The sequence below is a fragment of the Salmo trutta genome, chromosome 22 (genome assembly GCF_901001165.1).
Source record: "Salmo trutta chromosome 22, fSalTru1.1, whole genome shotgun sequence".
NCBI lineage: Eukaryota > Metazoa > Chordata > Actinopteri > Salmoniformes > Salmonidae > Salmo > Salmo trutta.
Window position 1 is genome coordinate 10,762,568 of NC_042978.1, and position 22,801 is coordinate 10,785,368.

A 22,801-nucleotide genomic window follows, 5' to 3' on the forward strand; every position below is an offset into this window, starting at 1 on the left:
GAATAATGGGTAAATGTTGCACAATCCAGGTGTGGAAAGCTCTTAGAGACTCACCCAGAAAGACGAGCAGCTGAAATTGCTGCCAAAGGTGCTTCTACAAAGTATTGACTCAGGGGTGTGAATACTTATGTAAATGAGATATTTCTGTATTTAATTTTCAATAAATGTACACACATTTCTAAAAACATGTTTTCACCCAAAAATATGTTTTAGCAATTTTGAAATCAGGCTGTAACACAATAAAATGTGGAATAAGTGAAGGGTATGAATACTTTCTGAAGGCACTGCACTCACATGTGTGCAGCCTTCCGTCTGTCCCAATACTGGGAGCGGAGAGAGGATAGGCGCTTAGTAATTGCATCACATGCAGATTAGTCATGCAACATAAAACATGATCAGACAATAAAACCATTCCCACACCTGTAGAGATCCTTTAAACCCAGTCACTCTCCCCGTCCCTCTTTCTGTCTCTCTCACGCATGCAAGCATGCATATACTTGTACTACTTTTCATGAGAATAGGGTGATACGTATAATACCTAACCCTTTCCATAAATTCCTACCATCTTATTAAGCAAATATAACCAAGCCAATGTATGCCTTTGGAAAAAGGACCACACATTATAAAACAAGCTCCCCTCCAGTGTTCTTCAAACCTAGCCATTGGGACCTACAGGGTGTGCAAGGTTTCGTTCCAACCCTGCAATAAGACCCGATTCAACTGATCAAGTGCTAGATGATAAGTTGAGTCCGGTGTGGTACTAGCAACTGGCTCTAATCAAATCCTGCACATCCTGTGCATCCCCAGGAACCAGGAGTCAAGTACACTGCTCTCCTCCTCCCTTTTTTCTCCCTCTGTTTGTGTTCTGCTGGTGAGAGCGCTTGTCCTGGGACCGTCATGACCCACATTCTATGTGTTAGCCTGCCTAGCCGGGATCCAGCCGGCTTTAGCCGCGCCTTCTGCTGCATCTCCAGGGAGCGCCGGCTATTAATACCCAGCTGTGACCGTGTGAAGACATGTGGCCATGCAGGACACAGCAGGCTAAATCCCATTTAAGCCCATGCTGCATTGCCTGCATAGCCGCATTGGACCAATTTGGTGTTGGAAATATGTTCGGATGGTGCAAAGACATCCAAGGAATTACATTAGTGTTGTATACACTGAGTATACTAAACATTAGGAACGCCTTCCTAATATTGAGTTGCACCAACAGCCTCAATTTGTAGGTCATGGACTCTACAACGAGTCGTAAGTGTTCTGTCAAGTTGGCTGGACGTCCTTTGGGTGGTGGACCATTCTTTATACACACGGGAAACTGTTGAGAGTGAAAAACCCAGCAGCGTTGCAGTTTTTGGCATAAACCGGTGCGCCTGGCACTTACTACCATACCCCGTTCAAAGGCACTTAAATATTTTGTCTTGCCTATTCGCCCTCTGAATAACATACACAATCCATGTCTCATTTGTCTCAAGGCTTAAATATCCTTCTTTAACCTGTCTCCTCCCCTTCATCTACACTGACAGAAGTGGATTTAACAAGTGACATCAATAAAGGATCATAGCTTTTACCTGGATTCACCTGTTCAGTCTTTGTCATGGAAAGAGCAGGTGTCCTTAAAGTTTTGTTTACATAGCATATGTATGTAGTATCAATTGCACGTCTACACCCTGTTTTTTTTTATTTAGTACCATTTAGTAATAGTATTCATTGAGATGTTACATGGATATAAGGGTTTTCTCCTTTAATACCCACCATGTTGCACATTTTTAGACTGAGTCTATGTTTACTTCCCCAAGTGTACAGTAATATAGTGGAAACCGTTTTCCTGCAGATTGGTTTCTTGACTTGGGCTTCCCTATGAAAAGAATGAGGTTGTTACCTCACTGACATAGAAGTGTAAATATGTGTTAAGGTTGAACAAGCAATGGTATGGTTTAGATAGTTCAAGTTGGTAAGAGAATAGTTCAGGTGACACTAGAATTACCAAATGTATAATTAGCCGTAAGTCCATTAGGTTAAAAGCACCAGGTTACTGGAGCACAGCTCGTAGTTTACCTATTAGCCTACATGTTGAAAAGTACAAACCAGGATTAGCTTCAACATAGTGTAACCGATGTGAAATGGCTAGTTAGTTAGCGGTGGTGCGCGCTAATAGCGTTTCAATCGGGTGATGTCACTCGCTCTGAGACCTGAAGTAGTTGTTCTCCTTGCTCAGGAAGGGCCGCAGCTTTTGTGGTGCGATGGGTAACGATGCTTCGTGGGTGTCAGTTGTTGATGTGTGCAGAGAGTCCCTGGTTCAAGCCCAGGTTGGGGTGAGGAGAGGGACGGAAGCTATACTGTTACAATAGCAGAGGCTAGAGTAGAAAGCTGAGGCTGCAAAGTGGACATGCCAGTAGGCACAATGAAAATGGTTCACAGAGAGCAGGAAAAAGAAACCGGTTCGAGGCCTGACAAGTTTCCCGACTATCTGGAATGGTGAACGGGCTACAAATAATTCCTGAAAACATTTCCTTATCTTGATAAATAGGTTGGCTTTCCTCATTGAGCTATAAAAAGTTGTCATGGAAGTTTCAAAATGATTGGACCAGACTAGAGAAACGTGCTGGTTGTCACTGGCATGGAGTCTTCTGTACACAGCCACATGACGCTAAGCAACAGCTGCTCTATCAAGGTCCAAAAAAAAAATGTACTGGTCATTAGGCTAAGATTAGTATTTAGCGATAACACTATAATTGATGTGAGAATAGGCACAATGGAGCAAGCCTGAATTGACTGAGGATTAGTAGGGGCTACAAATCGCAACATATTGTATTTGCTTGAAGAATATCCCTTTAATGGACAACATAAGATGTGATGACTAGAATTACTAAGTGTCATACCATACACCTATATGATAATTTAGCATTGCATTTGCAGCATTTATGATGTGAAGAATTAGCTACTGTGCAAATGGTATCCTATCTACCACATCTGCCATCCACCCCTACCAGGTGACACCGTCGCAGCACTTACTGCATTATGTACAAACCAACCCAATGAAAAAAGGAGAGCAAAGAAAAGTGAATTGTTAAACAAAATGTTTTAATACGTGAGCGTCACGCAATTATCATGATCCATGGCAGATACCAAAATACATAGATTCAGAATAGGACATGGGAAAACAGTATTTACAGGCACCACATTACAAATGTACAAGTCTTTATAAAACAAAGACATTAGAGAACAGTGACTGACAGATAAACGTCAGATGACGTCAGCATTGAGTGGTCACATTCAGTCCTGTAATATTATCCTTGTTAAGAAAGGATACATTTTAATAAATGATACTTGGAGCTTTTGGAATACTGTAGCTGACTTGTGTAGGAGCAGGTTACAGAGTTAACTATCATAAGCCACTGGTTACATTAGTATCCCTCCTCTAAATGCCACATTGCTCACATCCTTTCAACAGAAATTCCATGTAAATAGCTACAACAGTAGGCCTACTTTCATTGTGATCTTTTGGGGAATTCCAATTTACTACTGTCTTCCACGTTCCACCACGTGGGGTTAGAACTGCAATAGTTGTAGAACCCTCCCGTTCTATCCCTATTAAAATCCCCCAAGTAACATATCAAAATCACAGTTTCAAAGTTTAAAAGGCAACAATTGCAGTACTCCAAGGGTTGAGGTTTTTGAGCATTTGATCACAACAGATTTGCCCAGAGTCACTGTCCTCTGCCTCGGAGTCAGGCTGCTCTCCCTCTTTGTTACTCAGGAGTCCAGAAAAACTGGAACCGAATATTGTTATCAAACTCGATACATTGCTAGTGTCCATTTCTTCAGTTTCCCCTTTATTCTCGTCGTTTGTAGAAGGTATAGATGTGGAAGTTGGTTTCGTTCTTTTCGTTGGTGAGTCTGTGAGTTCTGAGTCATCGGCAGTCCGTTTCCTGTTAGTGTAAGCCTGGGGCGCTTTGGGCTCGTACGAATGTTTCTCCGATGATTCACTGTTGTCCGTCTGGCAGTCTGTCGGCGTCTCCGTTTCCTCTTTTGGATCACCCGGAGAGGGAGCACTAATACTGTTGGATGAGATAGCAGTAACAACACTGGCGACCGCACATGTCTGAGTAGCCTCCGGACTCTCTTCCGGGGTTTTGATGTCGCTACATCCTGAATCCGAAACTCCATTTTCGGCGCTGTCTTGTTCGCCACTCGCTTGAGTTTCTACGTGGAGTGCCGCCGGGGATTCGACCACATCTCTGGGCTCCTGCTTGTCCACCACCACTTCGCTTTGCTCGTCCGATTCAGACAGCCTCTCTGTCGAACCGGGGACCAATTTGTCTTGTTCTGAAGCCATGTACTCCCCCTCACACCACTCTCTTGCTTGCTGGGCGCTCAGGCATATGCCGCCGTAGTAGTCACTCAGGTATACTTGCCGGGCACTCCGTAGAACGAGGGAGACCAGTAGATTTTTGTGTAGTTTGATACCACCACGTTGCACTCGGGAGTTATAAATCTTCCCGAGTGAAATACTCATAATCCGATGCGCCTCAACTTTAAACTCCATGATTAAAAACTATTAGCTTGGTAAACAAAAGCACCCACTGTCTTAATTGTGCTTCAGTCCACGTCGAAACAACTGGTTAGAAAGGTAATCCTAAAATCCCGGGTGTAAATGTAAGCTATTCGAGTTTGTTTGTCCAGCTAACGACTGCACGCGATTCGCTTACAAATCGCACTGAATTCAACAGTGACGTAAATGTATATATATATTTTTTTAGAAACTGGCATTTGATGAATGCAAGATGTGTTTCATCGTTCTCCTGAGCAGAATCAAATTGGTGCATGGGTGAAGAAATTAAAGGCTTTCAGTAAATTCTTACACCTTTCGCTCCAATCAAAAGCTGAGCATTAAGAGGAATGGGGCTGTATCTATTTTTAACACCGCTTTATACCCTAACGTAACAGCCAGGCCAGCCAATGAAAATACGTGTCGTCTTTACAATCACTACGAATACTGCCCCGCCAAATCCATATGGACCAATGGGGGTGCGCTAAAAAGATAAATCAGATTTAAATACAAACCCGAGAGAGTGTTTTAAAGGGATAAACGCAATTTTAAACTGTCGGAAATAGCCTTCTAAAAATATATATAAAAGTGCACATAATAAAATATAACACTGAAGACATAGGCTATAGTTTATTATATTGTAGGTTACTAATGTGATTTCACATTATGAATGAGCTTATTTGATCATTTTAGTTTTTTTTTATCCATTCATTTAGGCTATTTTACATTAGTCCAAAATGTTTCTGATAATCATACTTTTAATATCAGAAATGTGTTTAGATTTCCCCTTACTGTTATCTTCCTGAACCAAAATGTTAGTCTAGTCTTTTCGCTAGAACAACAACACTAATACATAAATACAGCTATTTTCTGCTGCCATGCTGTGTCCCCTTTAGAGTACGGTATATTTTCTTTTGATTGCTGACTTCCTGAGCTGATGTAATGCTTTGACTGTTTTCAGCCAGGTCACATGATGCTTTTGTGTCGTGTCCTGGCAAAGGCAAATTCTAGTGAATGGAACAGTTAGGAGGGGGAGGGGTAGTGGTGTTTTGTTTCAGGACTGTTATGCTGCATTCATAACCAAGTGGGAAGGTGCTATTACCACATACGACTGAGAATAATCCACTTGAACGCCCCTACAACTGGTGGGAAACTCCTCTATCATCTCTTGAGCTCCAACTTCTCCCACATGCTGACCTCTGGAAATTACCTCGATAACAGCTTTTTCGGCAACATCAAAACATTATTTATAACAATAAATATATACATATTTTTTGAAGACTAATTTGTTTACAAGCATGATAGGTGTACTTTTAGTTAGGTTGACGCAGCCATTAGCCAATCAGCATTTCTCAACAAGTTAAAAGCACATGAATGCATCCAACTGGTATTTACGATTTCAGAACTGGTAATTACCTTCTTCCCACTTGGCTATGAACGCAGCATTAGGTATGCATTAGTTATGTGGGGGGAGGGTGTGTTGAAATGTACTCTAATCTTAATGGAAAATAAGTGTCTCTTGAGCCTATAGCGCAGTATAAAATGTGGTGATTTGTCAAGTCATTGTCTGGACATGTGTGGGTCATAATTTGCATGATTTTTGTGTTTTAAAAAACATGCCTGTAACACTTACCCATTACATTTTACATTTACGTCATTTAGCAGACGCTCTTATCCAGAGCGACTTACAAATTGGTGCATTCACCTTATGATATCCATTGGAACAACCCCAATTGTTGGTGACAAGATAAACAGTTTTTGGGTCCATATATTACATATTTAAATACCATATTATAGGCATAGTTATGCTCATAGGGTTCAATTCAATCCCAAAATATATTTATAATACTGTAGAAACACAATCCAATTCCTAACCTGAAGGTAGTCCTTGGATTACACTAAAATCCAATCCATGCATTCGCTAAAAAAGGGATGTGACCTGGAAGTCCATCAAACGCACACAGGTTGAATAATTATCTAATTGATTGAGGATTGTTTATTTGCATTAATGCTTTTTCATTTATCACAAATATTGAACATAAAGGACCCTGTTAAGACTGTGTAGATCGGCTACTGCAGTGGGCAAATTGACTGATCCATAAATTATAATGAGTAGTGATTAGGATGCAAGGTCAATAACGGCACCGGAGGAGATGGCTGCCATTTTACACGCTCCTAACCAATAGTGTTATTTTGTGTGTTTTTTCCGCATTATTTGTGACTTATTTTGTACATAATGTTTCTGCCACCGTCTCTTATGACCGAAAAGAGCTTCTGGATATCAGAACAGTGATTACTCACCTCGAACTGGATGAAAAAATTTTCTTTAACGAGTTAGTCGCAAAGGATTTACTCCAGATACCTGAAAAGGCACAAATCGCCGTCATTCGCGTGAAGAGAAGACGCAGATACAGGGGACACAGGTCCGGGTTCCTTGTGAGAATTCATTGGCCAATGTGCAATCATTGGTAAATAAACTGGATGAGTTCCGTTCAAGACTATCCTACTAACGGGACATTAAAAACTGTAATATCTTATGTTACACCGAGTCGTGGCTGAACGATGACATGGATAATATACAGTTGGCTGGTTTTTCGTGCATCGGCAAGACAGAACAGCTGCCTCCGGTAAGACAAGGGGTGGCGGTCTGTGTCTATTTGTCAATAACAGCTGGTTCGCAAAATCAAAAATGAAGGAAGTCTCAAGATTTTTTGAGTATCTCATGATAAGCTGTAGACCACACTATTTATCATGAGAGTTTTCATCTATATTTTTCGTAGCTGTCTATTTACCACCACAAACTGATGCTGGCACTACGATGAAACTCGAACTCAACGAGCTGTATAAAGCCATAAGCAAACAAGAAAATGCTCATCCAGAGCCGACGCTCCTAGTGGACCGGAGACTTTAATGCAGGGAAACTGTTTTACCTAATTTCTACCAGCATGTTACATGTGTAACAAGAGGAATAAAAACTATAGGCCATCTTTACCCCACACACAGAGATGCATACAAAGCTCTCCCCACCCTCCATTTGGCAAATCTGATCATAATTTTATCCTCCTTATTCCTGCTTACAACTAAACACTAAAACAGGAAGTACCAGTGGCTCGCTCAATACGGAAGTGGTCAGATAATGCAGATGCTAAGCTACAGGATTGTTTTGCTAGCACAGACTGGAATATGTTCCGGGATTCTTCCGATGGCATTGAGGAGTATACCACATCAGTCACCGGCTTCATCAATACGTGCATCAATGACATTGGCCCCACAGTGACCGTACGAACAGTACCAGTCAAAAGTTTGGACACACCTTTTTCTTTATTTTTACTATTTTCTACATTGTAGAATAATAGTGAAGCCATCAAAACTATGAAATAACACATATAGAATCATATAGCAACCAAAAAAGTGTTCAACAAATCAAAATATATGTTGTATTTGAGATTCTTCAAAGTAGCCTTGATGGAAGCTTTGCACACTCATGGCATTCTCTCAACCAGCTTCATGAGGTAGTCACCTGGAATGCATTTCTGTCACGTCCTGACCATAGTAAGATGTTATTTTCTATGGTAGAGTAGGTCAGGGCGTGACAGGGGGTGTTTTTCTATTTCTATGTTCATGTTCTAGTTTTGTATTTCGATGTTGGTTTTGTTTGGGATGATCTCCAATTAGAGGCAGCTGGTCCTCGTTGTCTCTAATTGGAGATCATACTTAAGTAGGGGTTTTTCCCACCTGGGTTTGTGGGAGATTATCTTTAAGTCAGTGTATGTTTCACCGCTGTGTCACGGTTTGTTGTTTTTGTCATTCAGTTTATTTATGTATTGCATAGTTTCACAGTGTAAATAAAATGTGGAACGACACACACGCTGCACTTTGGTCCGCTCATTCCTATGACAACCGTGACAATTTCAATTAACAGGTGTGCCTTGTTAAAAGTGAATTTGTGGAATTTATTTCCTTCTTAAAGCATTTGAGCCAATCAGTTGTGTTGTGACAAGGTAGGGGTGGTATAAAGAAGATAGCCCTATTCGGTAAAAGACCAAGTCTATTTATGGCAAGAACAGCTCAAACAAGCAAAGAGAAATGACAGTCCATCATTACTTTAAGACATGAAGCTCAGTCAATACGGAAAATGTCAAGAACTTTGCTATGATGAAACTGGCTCATGAGGACCGCCACAGGAGAGGAAGACCCAGAGTTATCTCTGCTGTAAAGGATAAGTTCATTAGAGTTACCAGCCTCGGAAAATGGCAATTAACTGCACCTCAGGTTGCACCTCAGAGAGTTCAAGTAACAGATACATCTCAACATCCATTGTTCAGAGGAGACTGCGTGAAGATGGCGCCGGAGAACAAGGCTGACGTTTTACATATTCCTAACCAATTGTGTTCTTTTGTTCATTTCTTTGCGTTGTTTGTAACTTATTTTTTTACTTATTTTGTACATAATGTTGCTGCTACCGTATCTTATGACCGAAAATAACTTCTGGACATCAGGACTGCGATTACTCACCATGGACTTGTAGAATCCTTTTTTTCCTTCAACGAGTCCAACGAGCCCGACGTGAATGATATACTGCTTCCCCGGGAACATTCCCAGATCCCCGTCATTTGCGTGAAGAGAAGACGGAGAAAAAAGGGCCAGAGGGCAGGCTGTCTTCTGAGAATTCGTAGGCGATCGAATAGACCCCCACTTCCTTCCATTCTGCCCAGCAAACGTGCAATCTTTGGAAAATAAAATCGATGACCTACACAGAAGATTAAACTACCAACATCATATCTTATGCTTCACTGAGTCGTGGCTGAACAATGACATTATCAACATACAGCTGGCTGGTTATACGCTGTATCGGCAGGAGAGAACAGTGGCGTCTGGTAAGACAAGGGGTGGCAGACTATGTATTTTTATAAATAACCGCTGGTGCACGATATCTAAGGAAGTCTCAAGGTTTTGCTCGCCTGAGGTAGAGTATCTCATGATATGCTGTAGACCACACTATCTACCTAGAGAGTTTGTCTGTATTTTTCACAACTGTCTACATACCACAAGGAGGCGGCACTCCTAGTAGCCGGGGACTTTAATGCAGGGAAACTTAAATCAGACTTACCAAATTTCTATCAGCATGTTAAATGTGCAACCAGAGGGGAAAAAAACTCTGGACCACCTTTACTCCACACACAGAGACGCACGCAAAGCTCTCCCTCGCCCTCCATTTGGCAAATCTGACCATAATTATGTTCTCCTGAATCCTGCTTACAAGCAAAAAAAATTTAAGCATGAAGCATCAGTGACTCGATCAATAAAAAAGTGGTCAGATGAAGCAGATGCTAAGCTACAGGATTGTTTTGCTAGCGCAGACTGGAATATGTGCCTTGATTCCTCCGATGGCATTGAGGATTACACCACATCAGTCATTGGCTTTAGCAATAAGTGCATTGATGATGTCGTCCCCACAGTAACCGTACGCACATACCCCAACCAGAAGCCATGGATTACAGGCAACATCCGCACTGAGCTAAAGGCTAGAGCTGCCACTTTCAAGGAGCGGGACTCTAAACCGGAAGCTTATAAGAAAACCCGCTATGCCCTCCAACGAACCATCGAAAAGGAAAAGCATCAATACAGGACTAAGACCGAATTGTACTACACCGGCTCTGACGCTCGTCGGATGTGGCAGGGCTTGCAAACCATTACAGACTACAAAGGGAAGCACAGCCGAGAGCTGCCCAGTGACACAAGCCTACCAGACGAGCTAAACTACTTCTATGCTCGCTTCGAGGCAAATAACACTGAAACGTGCATGAGAGTACTAGCTGTTCCGGAAGACTGTGTGATCACGCTCTCCGCAGCAGATGTGAGTAAGACCTTTAAACAGGTCAACATTCACAAAGCCGCAGGGCCAGACGGATTACCAGGACGTGTACTGCGAGCATGCGCTGACCAACTGGCAAGTGTCTTCACTGACATTTTCAGCCTCTCCCTGTCTGAGTCTGTAATACCAACATGTTTTAAGCAGACCTGTGCTTTCAATCAGAAAACAAATGTTGTTAGTAAATGTAGGGTGAATCTCGATTTTATTCCTCGCAACATCTGTCATCACCGCCTTCTCAGTTTGTTTGCTTGTAGAAGTTCCGAGGGGAACCTCAGGGTCTAATGCATTTTGAGAAGGAGATGAGAAGAGAGGACAGGACAGGAGGAATTGAGGAAATAATTTAGATGTACCCATTTCCAAGATGTCGACTATAGCCCAGCCTGTGTCTTTGGTCAGTCAAAACCTGTCACACATTCTATTTATGTGTTGTTCATACACAACTTTTGCTGGTGGGGCTCTTGAGACAAAAAGGGTTCCCAAAATGAACAAAATATTGGCCAGCAATTACTTAAAGGTCCAATGCACCCGTTTTATCTCAATATCACATAATTTCTGGGTAACAATGAAGTACCGTATTGTGGTTGTTTTCAATGAAAATAATACAAAATGTACTAAAATATATTCTTAGCAAAGGGCAATTTGTCAAGTAAGAATTTTGCTGGGAGTGGTCTGAGTGGGGAGGGGGAAACTGAAGACTAGCTGTTATTGGCAGAGAGGTTTGGAATACTCTTTCTCATTGGTCTATTAACTAATTTAACACATGGTGACGTCACCATGGAAGGCCAAAAGTCCATCCCACCAAAACAGGCTGAAATTTCAGGCGGTCTTTTCTAACAGCTCTTACAGTAAAAGGACATCATCATAATTTTCACAATGTAATTCCAACCTCAGTGTGGATATATATATAAAACACAGGAAATCCATGTTTTTGAATGAACGAGGCCTTAAAGCAAAAATGAGGCACACCTCCCCACGACCATGAGAAAAAGCCTATACTGTATGGTTAGCCTAAAACTAAAGATTGTATGGTTTCATGAGTTAAGAAATTGATTGATGTTTTAGGCTATCATAATGTGGACCATTCAGGCAAAACCCAAGCCAAAATTTGAGATAAACAAACTAAACCTCTTTAAAGCATCTTTAAGTGCACATAAGTTGTAATAAGGGTTAAGTGTCTTGCACAAGTGCACAATGTCTGGAGATAGAATCTTTCAGTTGTCAGTGCCCCACCAGATTATCCCATTACCTGGGATACGAACTAGCGACCGTCTGGTTGATAGCTTGCTACCTGCTGAAGGTGATTTCTCATCTACAATGTCAAGTGTAATGAGTGATTTGATAGCTAGGCTTTAAAGATAAATACTTCTAGCTAACATTACATATCTAAATATTTTAGGTGCCAGTCCCTTGCAAACTGACCTTCACAACACACTGTGAAGTCAGCTCACAGCCCAGGCAAGATTAAAGGTAGACTCAGTTAAATGACGTTCCTACGAGCAGCACCGTGTTGTATGGGTACATTTTGACTGACTGGCTGATCTACAAATAATATTGAGAAGTGATTTATGATGCAAGGTGATTTCTAGATCAGTCAGTCTCGACTCGCCTCTAAAGCCGGCTGCAATGTCGAACGTGCCCATTGAGATGATCAAGATGCAACACTCTCACACAGTCACGCACAGTGTCTGCATATATGCATGGGTTCACTTCACACTGTTATAGCGTGGTAGCCAGGGCACCAAAACAGTGGAGAAGTTGAGCCTTATGCTTCAATGCCCTTAAGGCATCAGCATGCTTCGGTTTGGCTGGCGCCTTGCTGAACCGAAAGAGTGTGATTGTATACTTTCTTAAAAGACCTTCACTTGAAAATTAAAAAAAAAAAAAAAAATTGGTCATTCATTTTGACGTTTTTGCCAAGGAGAACTTAGTCACGCAATTGTACATCTAACTAAGATGCATCTAACTAAGTATTTTTCAAGTGAAAAAATGTGCATGAAAACTATTCATCTCTCCTTGAATGACAACAAACACTTCACAGAAGGATCCCAACTGTACAAACTATGGCAACACTGCCATGTTGCACTGAGTCTTGCTGTTGGAAAACCACATCAGTGTCTGACTTTCGGTTGTAGCTGATGCAACTCCGCAGACTTCACTCCTCAAAAAAAAAAAAGACTTCACTCCTCCACTTTCGTCTGCAGTTGGTTGCTTTGCTTTAGCCTTACCACTCAAGCCATAGCTAGGACTGTTCGATTTGAGAATGGCGCTCCTCCCTCGCCGCTTTTGCACGTCGCGGGTCATAGACCGGTGCACCACGGCTCAGGTTAATAGAACTCCCTCACTTGCAGTCGGATTGCCCGCATGTAAACATGGCTTTAACGTCTATGTAAACAGAACACAGGGCTCCTCGTTTTGGACAGTCAACAAGTCAGGCATGTCTCTCGAAGGTGTATAGGAGTTTTAAACATTAGTATTGCAGTAAATTATTTAGCAATATGTCTATGGAAGATCCGTTCTTCGTCGTCAAAGGGTAAGTAGCTAAGGCTTCATCAGATAACGTTAGCTTGTTACTAGTATCAAGTTTGCCATCAAGTCTGGCTTTAGCAAGGATGGCTAACGTTAGCTTGGAACAAAGGGGAATTGTTGTAGTTAGCTTTGTCGCTACCAAGCTTAGCTATCTGTTTAGTCAGTTAGCAAATTACGTTCGTGTTTCACAGCCCAGCTGTCACAATGGTGAGAGGCATGGATAGCAATTAGCATTTTTGTGGCGCTTGTTGTTTATTGTCATGTTTAACTAACGTTTAACTTGCCCGACTCACTGAGGTAACGTTAGCTAGTTAACGTTACAATGTTGGATGATTAATATAAGATCGACAGCTATGGCAAATATTCTAACTTAAAAAAATATATATATATATGGGTTGATGTAATAGTGCATGTGTGGTTATATTAATGTGCCTTTGTGACTAACGTTATGTCAACTTTAATGTCTTGCCAGCTACTGCTTAGCTATCCCGCCTTGATCATGAATCTCAGTTCCAATACATTACACATACAGTAGCCAAATTAACTAACTTAAATCATTGGACGAAAACAAAATACAGTACCTACATAACTAAACGTTAAGAGCCATGACGCTTGGTCTTAACATTAAAACAGATCGATTGCGCTACGTGTTTGGAAGCATAAGGACCGTAATCTTTCATATCGGTGATAATGAAATAAAACGGTTAAATTGATACACACGGTCCTAAGGTTAGTGTTCCCACACGGCCATATAGCCACGTGTTTACGGAAGACAGATTACTACCTGTGCTAATTGGCTATCTGCGTCTCCTAACACCTGTGTGTAAACGGAAGATGGACGCCACTAACGTTGTCACTGACAAATACTGTCGTCTGCAACTGTGTTAAAACAGTGTATATAGTAAGTGTTTATTTTGTATTTGTTATATTAAAGTAAAGGCCTTTATGTTTCTAGAGCATTACCGCAATTGAGAATAGACCGTCATTGTAGATAAGAATTTGTTCTTCACTGACATGCCTAGTTAAATAAAGGTTCAATTAAAAAAAATAAAGATTGGTGTATTTGGCTATTTTGTCTGCGCAAGCAAATTTGCTTCTAAACAGACCATGTCAGGTCCTTGGACTATAAGGAATAACGTTAGGCTCCTTTAGTCCATTATTGGGCTACCTCTTAGTATTGCATTTCTATGTGCTTTAGGTAGCTCGATACTGTAGATGTACTTTCATTCTAGACTTTTTCTATTCAACAAATCTCCAGTGAGGTCCAGAAGGCGGTGAACACTGCTCAAGGGCTGTACCATAGATGGAGCGAGCTGCTGCAGGATCCCAGTGGTGCTTCCAAGGAGGAGGTGGATTGGACCACCAATGAGTTGAGAAACAGTCTGCGGTCCATCGACTGGGACCTGGAAGATCTCGATGAGACCATCAATATCCTTTCAACATAAAATAACTCTTAGTTTAATATATACTGGTTTATCAAAACATTGTGAACTGTGCTTCACCTGTGAATAGAATACAGTACTTTAAAGAGTACAGCATCCTGCAAGTGTAGTAGTTTAATCTTCATAGAGAGAAAACGGCTTGATTGTTTATCATGTCTTTGTTGAAATGGCTATTCCTTAACAGTAAATGCAAGTATTGTTGAATCGAACCCTAAGAAGTTCAATCTGGACGCAGTGGAGCTGACCAAACGGAAAGGCTTCATCACAAGCACCAGACAAACTGTTAAGGTGAGACAGGCCCGGAAGGATTCTAGTTTAACTACTAGGACCCCTAATAATTAGAGATGTTGTATTTTCTTTATAGCCATTATCAGCCAATCTGGATATGATGGCTGGTGCATGCCTTTATTATTACATCCTGTTATTGAACATACTGTGTTTTATGGTCAATGCTGTGTTCTATTTCAGGAAATGAAAGACCACATGTCCAGTCCAACAGCCTTAGCCATGTCCGACAAGAAAAACAGACAGGTGTGTAGCTCTATGTAACTATTGGGCTGAGATCTTACTGAAGCTATTTTTTATTTTTTTTAATTACTGTTTGTCACTGTGCATGTAATGATGCAGTATGACGGAATGCACTTCTCAAACGTAAAGGACATTTTAAATCAGCAGGTTGCGTACTGCTTTATCTGATCGTTGACACTGCAAACAGCCTCAGTTAGCATTTGTCAGAGAGTAAGTGCAATTCGTATTGGCAGGATCCTCCTCACCATTTCAGTTGAGTGACCATGTCCACATACTTCAGCAGATCTCCTATGTAATCATTGCTGCTCCACTTCTCCCTCAGGCTCTGTTAGGGGACAGTGGGTCTCAAGGCCCAATCTGGCAACCAGGACCCGACAAATACACCCGCCTGGACCAAGAGCTACGGACGGCCAACTCCCAGTTCATCGAGGAGCAGCAAACCCAACAGCAGGTATAGCTAATAAAAATGTTTCATGCTTATGTACACACCTATGTTGATTGCTGTACTTACTAGGTGCCGTATTATACATTATATTGAAAAGGAATAATTGTATTTATATTTTTACAATTGTATCAGTTGCAACATACTTTGTATGAAATGAATAACGTGACATAAGTCAGTGACGTGTGTGTGTGTGTGTGTGTGTGTGTGTGTGTGTGTGTGTGTGTGTGTGTGTGTGTGTGTGTGTGTGTGTGTGTGTCAGCTCATGGCAGAGCAGCAGGATGACCAGCTGGAGCTGGTGTCTGGGACCATCGGGGTGCTGAAGAACATGTCTGAGAGGATTGGCATGGAGTTGGATGAACAGACAGTGTACGTAAACATCCACTTATACACATCCACAGCAACATTAATTAATGACATGAGTATTAGAGTTTCAGGTCTGCACAGATCATCAGGTGCCATATGTATCAAGTGTCTCAGACTAGGGTTGCTGATTTAGGATCAGTTTAGACTTGTGGATGATAATGAATAAGATTATATGGACAGGGGTACCTGATTCTAGATCAGCATTCCTACTATGAGACACTTTGTCAATACGGGTTTATATCTTTACTGGTATCTACAAAGCAGCATGTCTTCTCTCTTGTAGTATGCTGGATGACTTCTCCCATGAGATGGAAAGTACCCACTCCAGACTGGACAATGTCATGAAGAAGCTGGCCAAGGTCTCCAACATGACCACTGGTAAGTAACGCAGCATAGTCTCTTTATTCACCACCATTCTACCTTGGTTAAAAATACACTTCAAAATTCAGGAACCATCTCCACTACTGCAAGTTATCAAAGTCTGCAACTTTTGGAGATGTGAGTTACAGAGGTTAATTAAGTGGCGGTGTAGTATTGTTGTGGATGTCTTTTGATGTTCCCTGATATGTCAGGCCGCTTATGTATGGGTGGTCATTAAAGATGATATATGCTTGACTTGAGAGAGAAGGCCCAGTCATTAACTTCCTGTTTAAGGGAATATCTGTGCAAGACAACTTGGAGTCAGCCTGAATCAGCAGCTGAAGAGGAAGGAAAGGAACCCCCACCCACCCACCCACCTACAAAAAATGGTGGCACCTCCTTATAAGGAAACCCTCTCAGGAAGCTTCCAACAGGAAGAACTCAGGAGACAAGGAGTCAAATGAAATCGGGTCATTTTTTTTTTAAATGTCAGGATATCCAGTCGGTACTTTTCCCTGGCCCCTAGACTCCAGTCCTCAAGTACCCCCAACAGCACACATTTATGTTGTGGCCCCATACAAAAACGCCTGATTCAACTTGTCAAGGGCTTGATGATTAGTTGACAAGTAGAATTAGGTGTGCTTGTCCGGGCCACAACAAAAATATGTACTGTTGGGGGTACTCGAGGGCATGGAGTTGGGAAACACTGCCCTAGACAATGTAATTTTATTTAACCTTTATTTAACTAGGCAAGTTGGTTAAGAACAAATTCTTATTTGCAATCACAGCCTAGGAACAGTGGGTTAACTGCCTTGTTCGGGGCAGAACGACAGATTTTTACCTTGTCAGCTCGGGGAGTTGATCTAGCAACCTTTCAGTTACTGGCCCAACGCTCTAACCACTAGGCTACCTGCCGCCCCATTAGCGCTACCTGCTCTTAAGGTTTTATATTTGTACTTTATTGTATTCTTTTTTTGCTAGTTTTCTTTGCGACGTTCCAGTTGCAACTTTGAAGTTGAATATTTCAGGTTGAAAGACATGGTATTTTCCATAGAACATGAATTCCTAGTAGTTGGACCTCTCATGCCTGAACATGTCTGAAAGCAAGAAAAAGGTCAATTGCTCCTCTCGTTGTTTGATACAGTTCACCCGCATTCTTTTCCACTCTCTCTGTTTTTCTCTCTTGCAGACCGGCGACAGTGGTGTGCTATTGGTATTCTACTGGCCGTTCTGTTTGTGGTCGTCATTCTCTTCTTCATCCTGTGATGACCAGACCGTTCACCACGACACACTCCCACTGACCCCCCTCACCCCTGTCTCCGTTTGACCATAGGGATGGACTTTACATGGTGTTGGGGAAACATCCAAGGTTTCCATTGACATAGGGAGATGGCTATCTGACCCCGACCCCCTTTTTACTTAATACGCTGTATATACAGTGATGCTTCTGTGGCTGCTGCAGTTTCCTCTCAAGCAACGTTCTCAATCGTCGTTTCAGATACCTGCATTCAACTTAAACCTCCCTTGGCGTGAAAGATTTAGTTTATGTGCATGCGCAATTTTAGGTATGATGTGAATACTAATCCTCAAAATGTTTTACAGAAACCTGTTTGAGGTAAACCAGGGTAGTTCAAACTCCTTGTGGCATTTTAGTGTTAATATTCCGAAAATTATGTATGAAGAAGACTAATCATTAATGTATTTAGAGGGCCTTGTCTGTCGTTTCTCACTGAAAACCCCTACGGCTACCATGGTCATAGTTTTTTTTAAATATATTTTGTTGTGCACTGACTGTGTAACAGGTTTATACAAGTATATTAAACTGTGTATATATATATATATATATAATCATAGTTGGTCATAGTTAAAACAAAACACTGACGTAACAAGGAAAATGATATATATTGCTAAGCGGGTAGACGTATCACTAACCACACTAAAATGGATGAACTTAATGTTATTGTTTTTAATTAATTTATGTTCTTTCATTTTGTACTTCATCTGTTTTTGGTATTTGCTTATACACTATCAACAGGTGTTTAACACCTGCCTGTGAAATCAAGTCACTTCCTGCAATACTGAATGGAAAGGAGCAAAACCATATACTTTTGTATCTCGAACCGGGCTCATGCTTGATTTTAATGTCTTAATGTGAGCACTTTAATTTTGTCCGCAAAGTGTTTTCATCAAGATGTCCTTTGCGTGCATGTCTTCATATGTCTGGTGTCTTTCAGTCAGTGTTGTCAAAACGACAACACTTCACCATGAGGGCCCTTCTAAAGACTTCATAACATGCTTATAATCAGTATATGATACGCCCCCAGGCACTTCATAAATACTTGTAGGTACAATTCAATTGGCAAGCTAGTATGTCAATAGACCTTAAGTTGTTTATCTAAGCTACTAAGCGTCATGCATTTATTTTTGAATGTGTTATGCAGTTTTTACAAGGCCCTTATACCTAAGTGTTCAAATGAAATGCTAATTGAGAAGCCTTACCTGCTTTCCCCTGCCAGGAATTAGTGTTAAGGTTTATCAGTGTTACAGGAACATGATGTTGTAATAAGGATTAATAAGGGGAAGGGACTGACTGGGTCCCACCTGGGCTGTATTCATTAGGGCACACTGTAGCAAAACATTTAGCAAAAAGTGTTTCTTATTGGATATGTTCAAGGTAGTCCCTGTTTAAGTCAGTTTTTCTGTTTTGTTCTGTTTGTTGCCTAACGAATATGGCCCTGGTAGTTGCTGTGCTCTGCATAGCCAGTGCCTTAGGCTGATACTGTATGTATGTTATGCTGGGTCTAGAATGGTTCATTTTGGTCTTGCTTCCCAGTTCCTACCCCCACCTGGAAATTACATTTCAAAACGGTAACCAGAGTTCCAGGATGAGTCGTAAGTCAAGGGTTGACTGAATATGCAGGCATGGTTTTTTTCTTCATCTGTTTTGAATGTTCCTATACAGTTCAAGGAGAATGATACTGTTGTGTTAGCCTGGTTACCAGTCTGTTTAGCTAACGTTCCACCCCTTGTACTCTGTCTCATATGCCAAAGATGTATGTTTAGCATGACAGGAGTGGAAAAATGGCCAAACAGACTGGTGTTATGTTAATTATCGTAGAAACCTGGTTACACAGTTGGATTCAATAGGCCTCCACTCATTTGAGGACTTAATGTGAACGTAATACATTCATTCACTGTATTTTAGGTTGAATGACATATCAATCCACAGACCCTGAAGTCTTTATGGGAAATTAAGACAGTAAAACCATACATAAGAATAAGGGTATTGTGATGCACAGTGATTGTACTACTGTATGAAATATAATGGACACTAGGGATCAAGGTTTTCTCTATGGCAGTCTACACAGGCAGCCCAATTCTGATCGTTTTTCACTAATTGGTCTTGACTGATCAGATGATTTTTGGGAAAGGATCTAATGCGAGTGGTCAAATACCAATTGTTAGAGCAAAAAAATCCTGATTGGACTGCCTGTGTAAACGCAACCTGTGAGTCTCAAAAGTTCTGAAAACACTCCTTTCAAAGGTCTTATAAAGTTAGCAAAATATATTGTATGTGTATGGTTTGTCTTTTATGAGTTAACACTACATGTTCACTGTCCTAGAAATACAGTATTTAATTTACAGTGTCATTAAAGGTAGAAAACATTTTAACAATTTGTTTCTCAGTTTACTTAAATGTTTTCATTTTTTCACTTATCAGAAGTGTTATGTCTGGTAGGAAGAGTTTGACTTGGAGTTTACAATATTTGCATTTATTTCAGATTATGGACAATTTGAAGCATGATGGTGACCTAGACAATTATGTACCATCTCAAAATCACTTGTCACAAAAGCAAAGTGTGTGTAAACTTTGCGAATCCTTTTGCAATGCTGTATTACGATACAAAGTACTTTTAGCATTAAATACTGTACTTATTGCACAACCAAGTCACTGGTGACAGTGATGGGTGGACGAGATGTTTGTGGAGAATGGGTACAGTCCATGGCATTGTAAGTCATGGTATGTTTTTGTTTGCGTGAAACAACTGTGTGTTCATGCTCCTGGAGTGTATGAAAATACTTTTTACCCTTGAACTGTTCCCCTTGACCTCCATGTCATCATGGCTGAGCGTATGTAGCTGAAGAGTCCTGAAAATAAAACTGACAAGCAGGATGCTGCAAAGATTCACTCTGTTTCAGCTCATTCCAATAAAATGATGTGCTCAATTTGCTTGATTTTACTTTTTTTTAAGGGTATATAGGCCTAGCTCAAGATGTAAATTGGTACTAGTCACAGATCTAGAATTAGAGGGATAATAAATTCTGATCTTGTTCCTACTCAGGAATGTGATTCTTCCTGATGAATCAAATCCTGATTTCTAGATATACGATGGTGTCCCGATCACAACCCTTCTACTCCAAGTGGCTCCATATTTTCCTGGGATGTCTTGGTTGAATAGGAGGTATGTTATGGTTGTAAGAGGAAAATGGGAGCTGGGGTTAATGTCAGTGTGGCCAGCTGTCGGCCGGCAGTGGCAGTTTGTGTTTGAGACGTTGTCTATTGATTCAGACAGCCAGCAGAGAGCTTCTCGTTGAACACCACTGAGCAGTGGTTGAACTCAGGTCAAATGACAGATGGCCCTTTCCTCTCATGTTTCCCCTCCCTCCCCGTTTTCCCTTTGTCCGGAGAGGAAATGATTAGTCATCTACACCTGGGTACCCTACACAAACACAGCCCTCAACCCTGAATACAACACTCAGTATTTTTTGGAAAGACAATGGTTTTCATGAAGCCAGACAAGTATAATATAACGCTGACGCCATGTTTTTCCTCCTGATATTGTGATGTTTACACCCCCATGTACCACTAAGGGCAAGGAGCTTCATAGGATCCAGGAAGGGATGGAGACTGTTATGAGGGGATGTTTAGAAGTCACTAATATGATGTGCAAATCGCCATATAAAAAGAAGAGGGAAATTGCTGAATATGTGTGTGCATTCATATGTGCCTGGCTATGTGAACATGTGTTTGTGTGTGTGTGTACAGTAGGAGTCGGAGGTGTGGACAAGTCACAAATTTGATGACTTGATAGAAAATAAAACAGTTTGAGACTTGCCTTGGACTTGGAGCCTCGGGACTCGATTTAGACTTGAGACCGATGACTTCAAATTATCTGGACAGATTTTGTAATATTTTGTCACTGGACAACAGATTGGCTAGTAAAACGCACCCTCGGCCTTTGATTGGACCAGCAAACTCGATCAAAACAGGTTCGTTTACCTACAGTAGCGCAGTGAGAAAGTTTTGGGTGGGTCGTGAGTGTCAAACTGAATGGGAAATAAATACATTAAAAAAAAATAACTTCTCAATTAGCAAAAAAAACCTCATTTTAATTGGCTCGATATAGCCTTCCATTTGTATTTTCTATTTATACCTTTGTTTATTCGATCAGGTTACTGACATAGGCCTACTGTATTGCACCAAATTATTGTAATCTGTGCTTCAGAACCCCAAAAATTGCGCGTCTTGACACGTGAACAATGACCAGTCATCAGCATTGGCGTGCAAAGGCGTGCGCACGTGTCCAGATTAGTGATCAACACTTGTTTAATTTTCTCCTGTTTTGCCTAGCAAAAAACAGAGTAGCCTACCTACGTTAATATTATCGATATAACATTCAGTGTGGCAATCTGCTACGGACTCATCTTGTCTCGGCGCTCTACGGACAATTCCTTCGACCTCATGGCTTGGTTTTTGCTCTGAAATGCACTGTCAACTGTGGGACCTTATATAGACAGGTGTGGGCCTTTCCAAATCATGTTCAATCAGTTGAATTTACCACAGGTGGACTCCAATCAAGACGTAGAAACATCTCAAGGATGATCAATGGAAACAGGATGCACCTGAGCTCAATTTCGAGTCTGAATACTTAAGGTATTTCTATTTTTTTTATTTTTTTATTAAATTTGCAAAAATTTCTAAAAACCTCTTTTTCTTTGTCATCATGGGTGTAGAATGTGTGTAGAATGATTAAGAAAAATGTTTATGTAATCAATTGTAAAATAAGACTGTAACGTAATAAAATGTGGAAAAAGTCAAAGAGTCTGAATACTTTCCGAATGCACTGTATGCAGCTCCAAAAACTGTTTGGTGATCAAGAATATGAACTGTTTATTTTGCATGCTCACCAGCAATGGGGCATCACGCAACAATTACTAGCATAGGCCTACTGGTCTTTTGGAAGTTGATAATGGAGTTATAAAGCTTGCATTTGGAATTTGTTGTCAAAATAAATTATTACATAATCAACATGTGTTGTAGACAAAATAATGAAAGGGTCTGTCAGGTAGTCTCAATAAATAGACACATTTCGGGACCTTGAGACTATAAGGCTCTATCTGCACTAAGCATAGTTCTGAGATATTGAGCATCAGTTTTCACATCCCAGATCTCAGAACTCTTTTGTAGTGAATTGTTTGTTCATAACCCATTAAGGTCCTCAGCTTAAAGGTACCTGTGCTTCCAATCTTGAGGCATTTGTAAATTCGTTTTTTAAGGGGGTGCAATTGCAGATTGAACCGTATGGCTCTGAAATGTCAATCTAGGTTCAGTCATAGGGTTTTATTTGGCACTTCTCAATTAGACATGTTCAGTTTTTAAGAAGACTGTAGCTATTTGAATACATACATGATAGAATAACACTATTTTACCA

At 40.9% G+C, this 22,801-nt stretch overlaps 2 protein-coding genes across 2 annotated transcripts; one reads left to right on the forward strand and one right to left on the reverse strand.

Moving 5' to 3' along the window:
• Positions 1–3,060: 3,060 nt before the first annotated feature.
• On the reverse strand, positions 3,061–4,924 carry LOC115158053 (immediate early response gene 5 protein). The gene has a single exon (XM_029706542.1). The coding sequence runs from the start codon at positions 4,544–4,546 to the stop codon at positions 3,635–3,637; it is 912 nt and encodes a 303-aa protein (XP_029562402.1). The 5' UTR covers positions 4,547–4,924; the 3' UTR covers positions 3,061–3,634.
• Positions 4,925–12,735: 7,811 nt separating this feature from the next.
• Positions 12,736–20,315, forward strand: LOC115158054 (syntaxin-6). Its single transcript, XM_029706544.1, has 8 exons — positions 12,736–12,954; positions 14,209–14,378; positions 14,586–14,680; positions 14,861–14,923; positions 15,243–15,371; positions 15,625–15,731; positions 16,012–16,106; positions 17,278–20,315. The coding sequence occupies exons 1-8, from the start codon at positions 12,920–12,922 to the stop codon at positions 17,352–17,354; spliced, it is 771 nt and encodes a 256-aa protein (XP_029562404.1). The 5' UTR covers positions 12,736–12,919; the 3' UTR covers positions 17,355–20,315.
• Positions 20,316–22,801: the final 2,486 nt, after the last annotated feature.

Excerpts from the sequence above, each read along its gene's own strand:
- LOC115158054 (XM_029706544.1), top strand. The coding sequence starts at position 12,920 with ATGTCTATGGAAGATCCGTTCTTCGTCGTCAAAGG. Across the intron at positions 14,681-14,860 it reads GCACCAGACAAACTGTTAAG|GAAATGAAAGACCACATGTC; the intron begins GTGAGACAGGCC and ends GTTCTATTTCAG. Across the intron at positions 14,924-15,242 it reads CCGACAAGAAAAACAGACAG|GCTCTGTTAGGGGACAGTGG; the intron begins GTGTGTAGCTCT and ends CTTCTCCCTCAG.
- LOC115158053 (XM_029706542.1), bottom strand. The coding sequence starts at position 4,546 with ATGGAGTTTAAAGTTGAGGCGCATCGGATTATGAGTATTTCACTCGGG.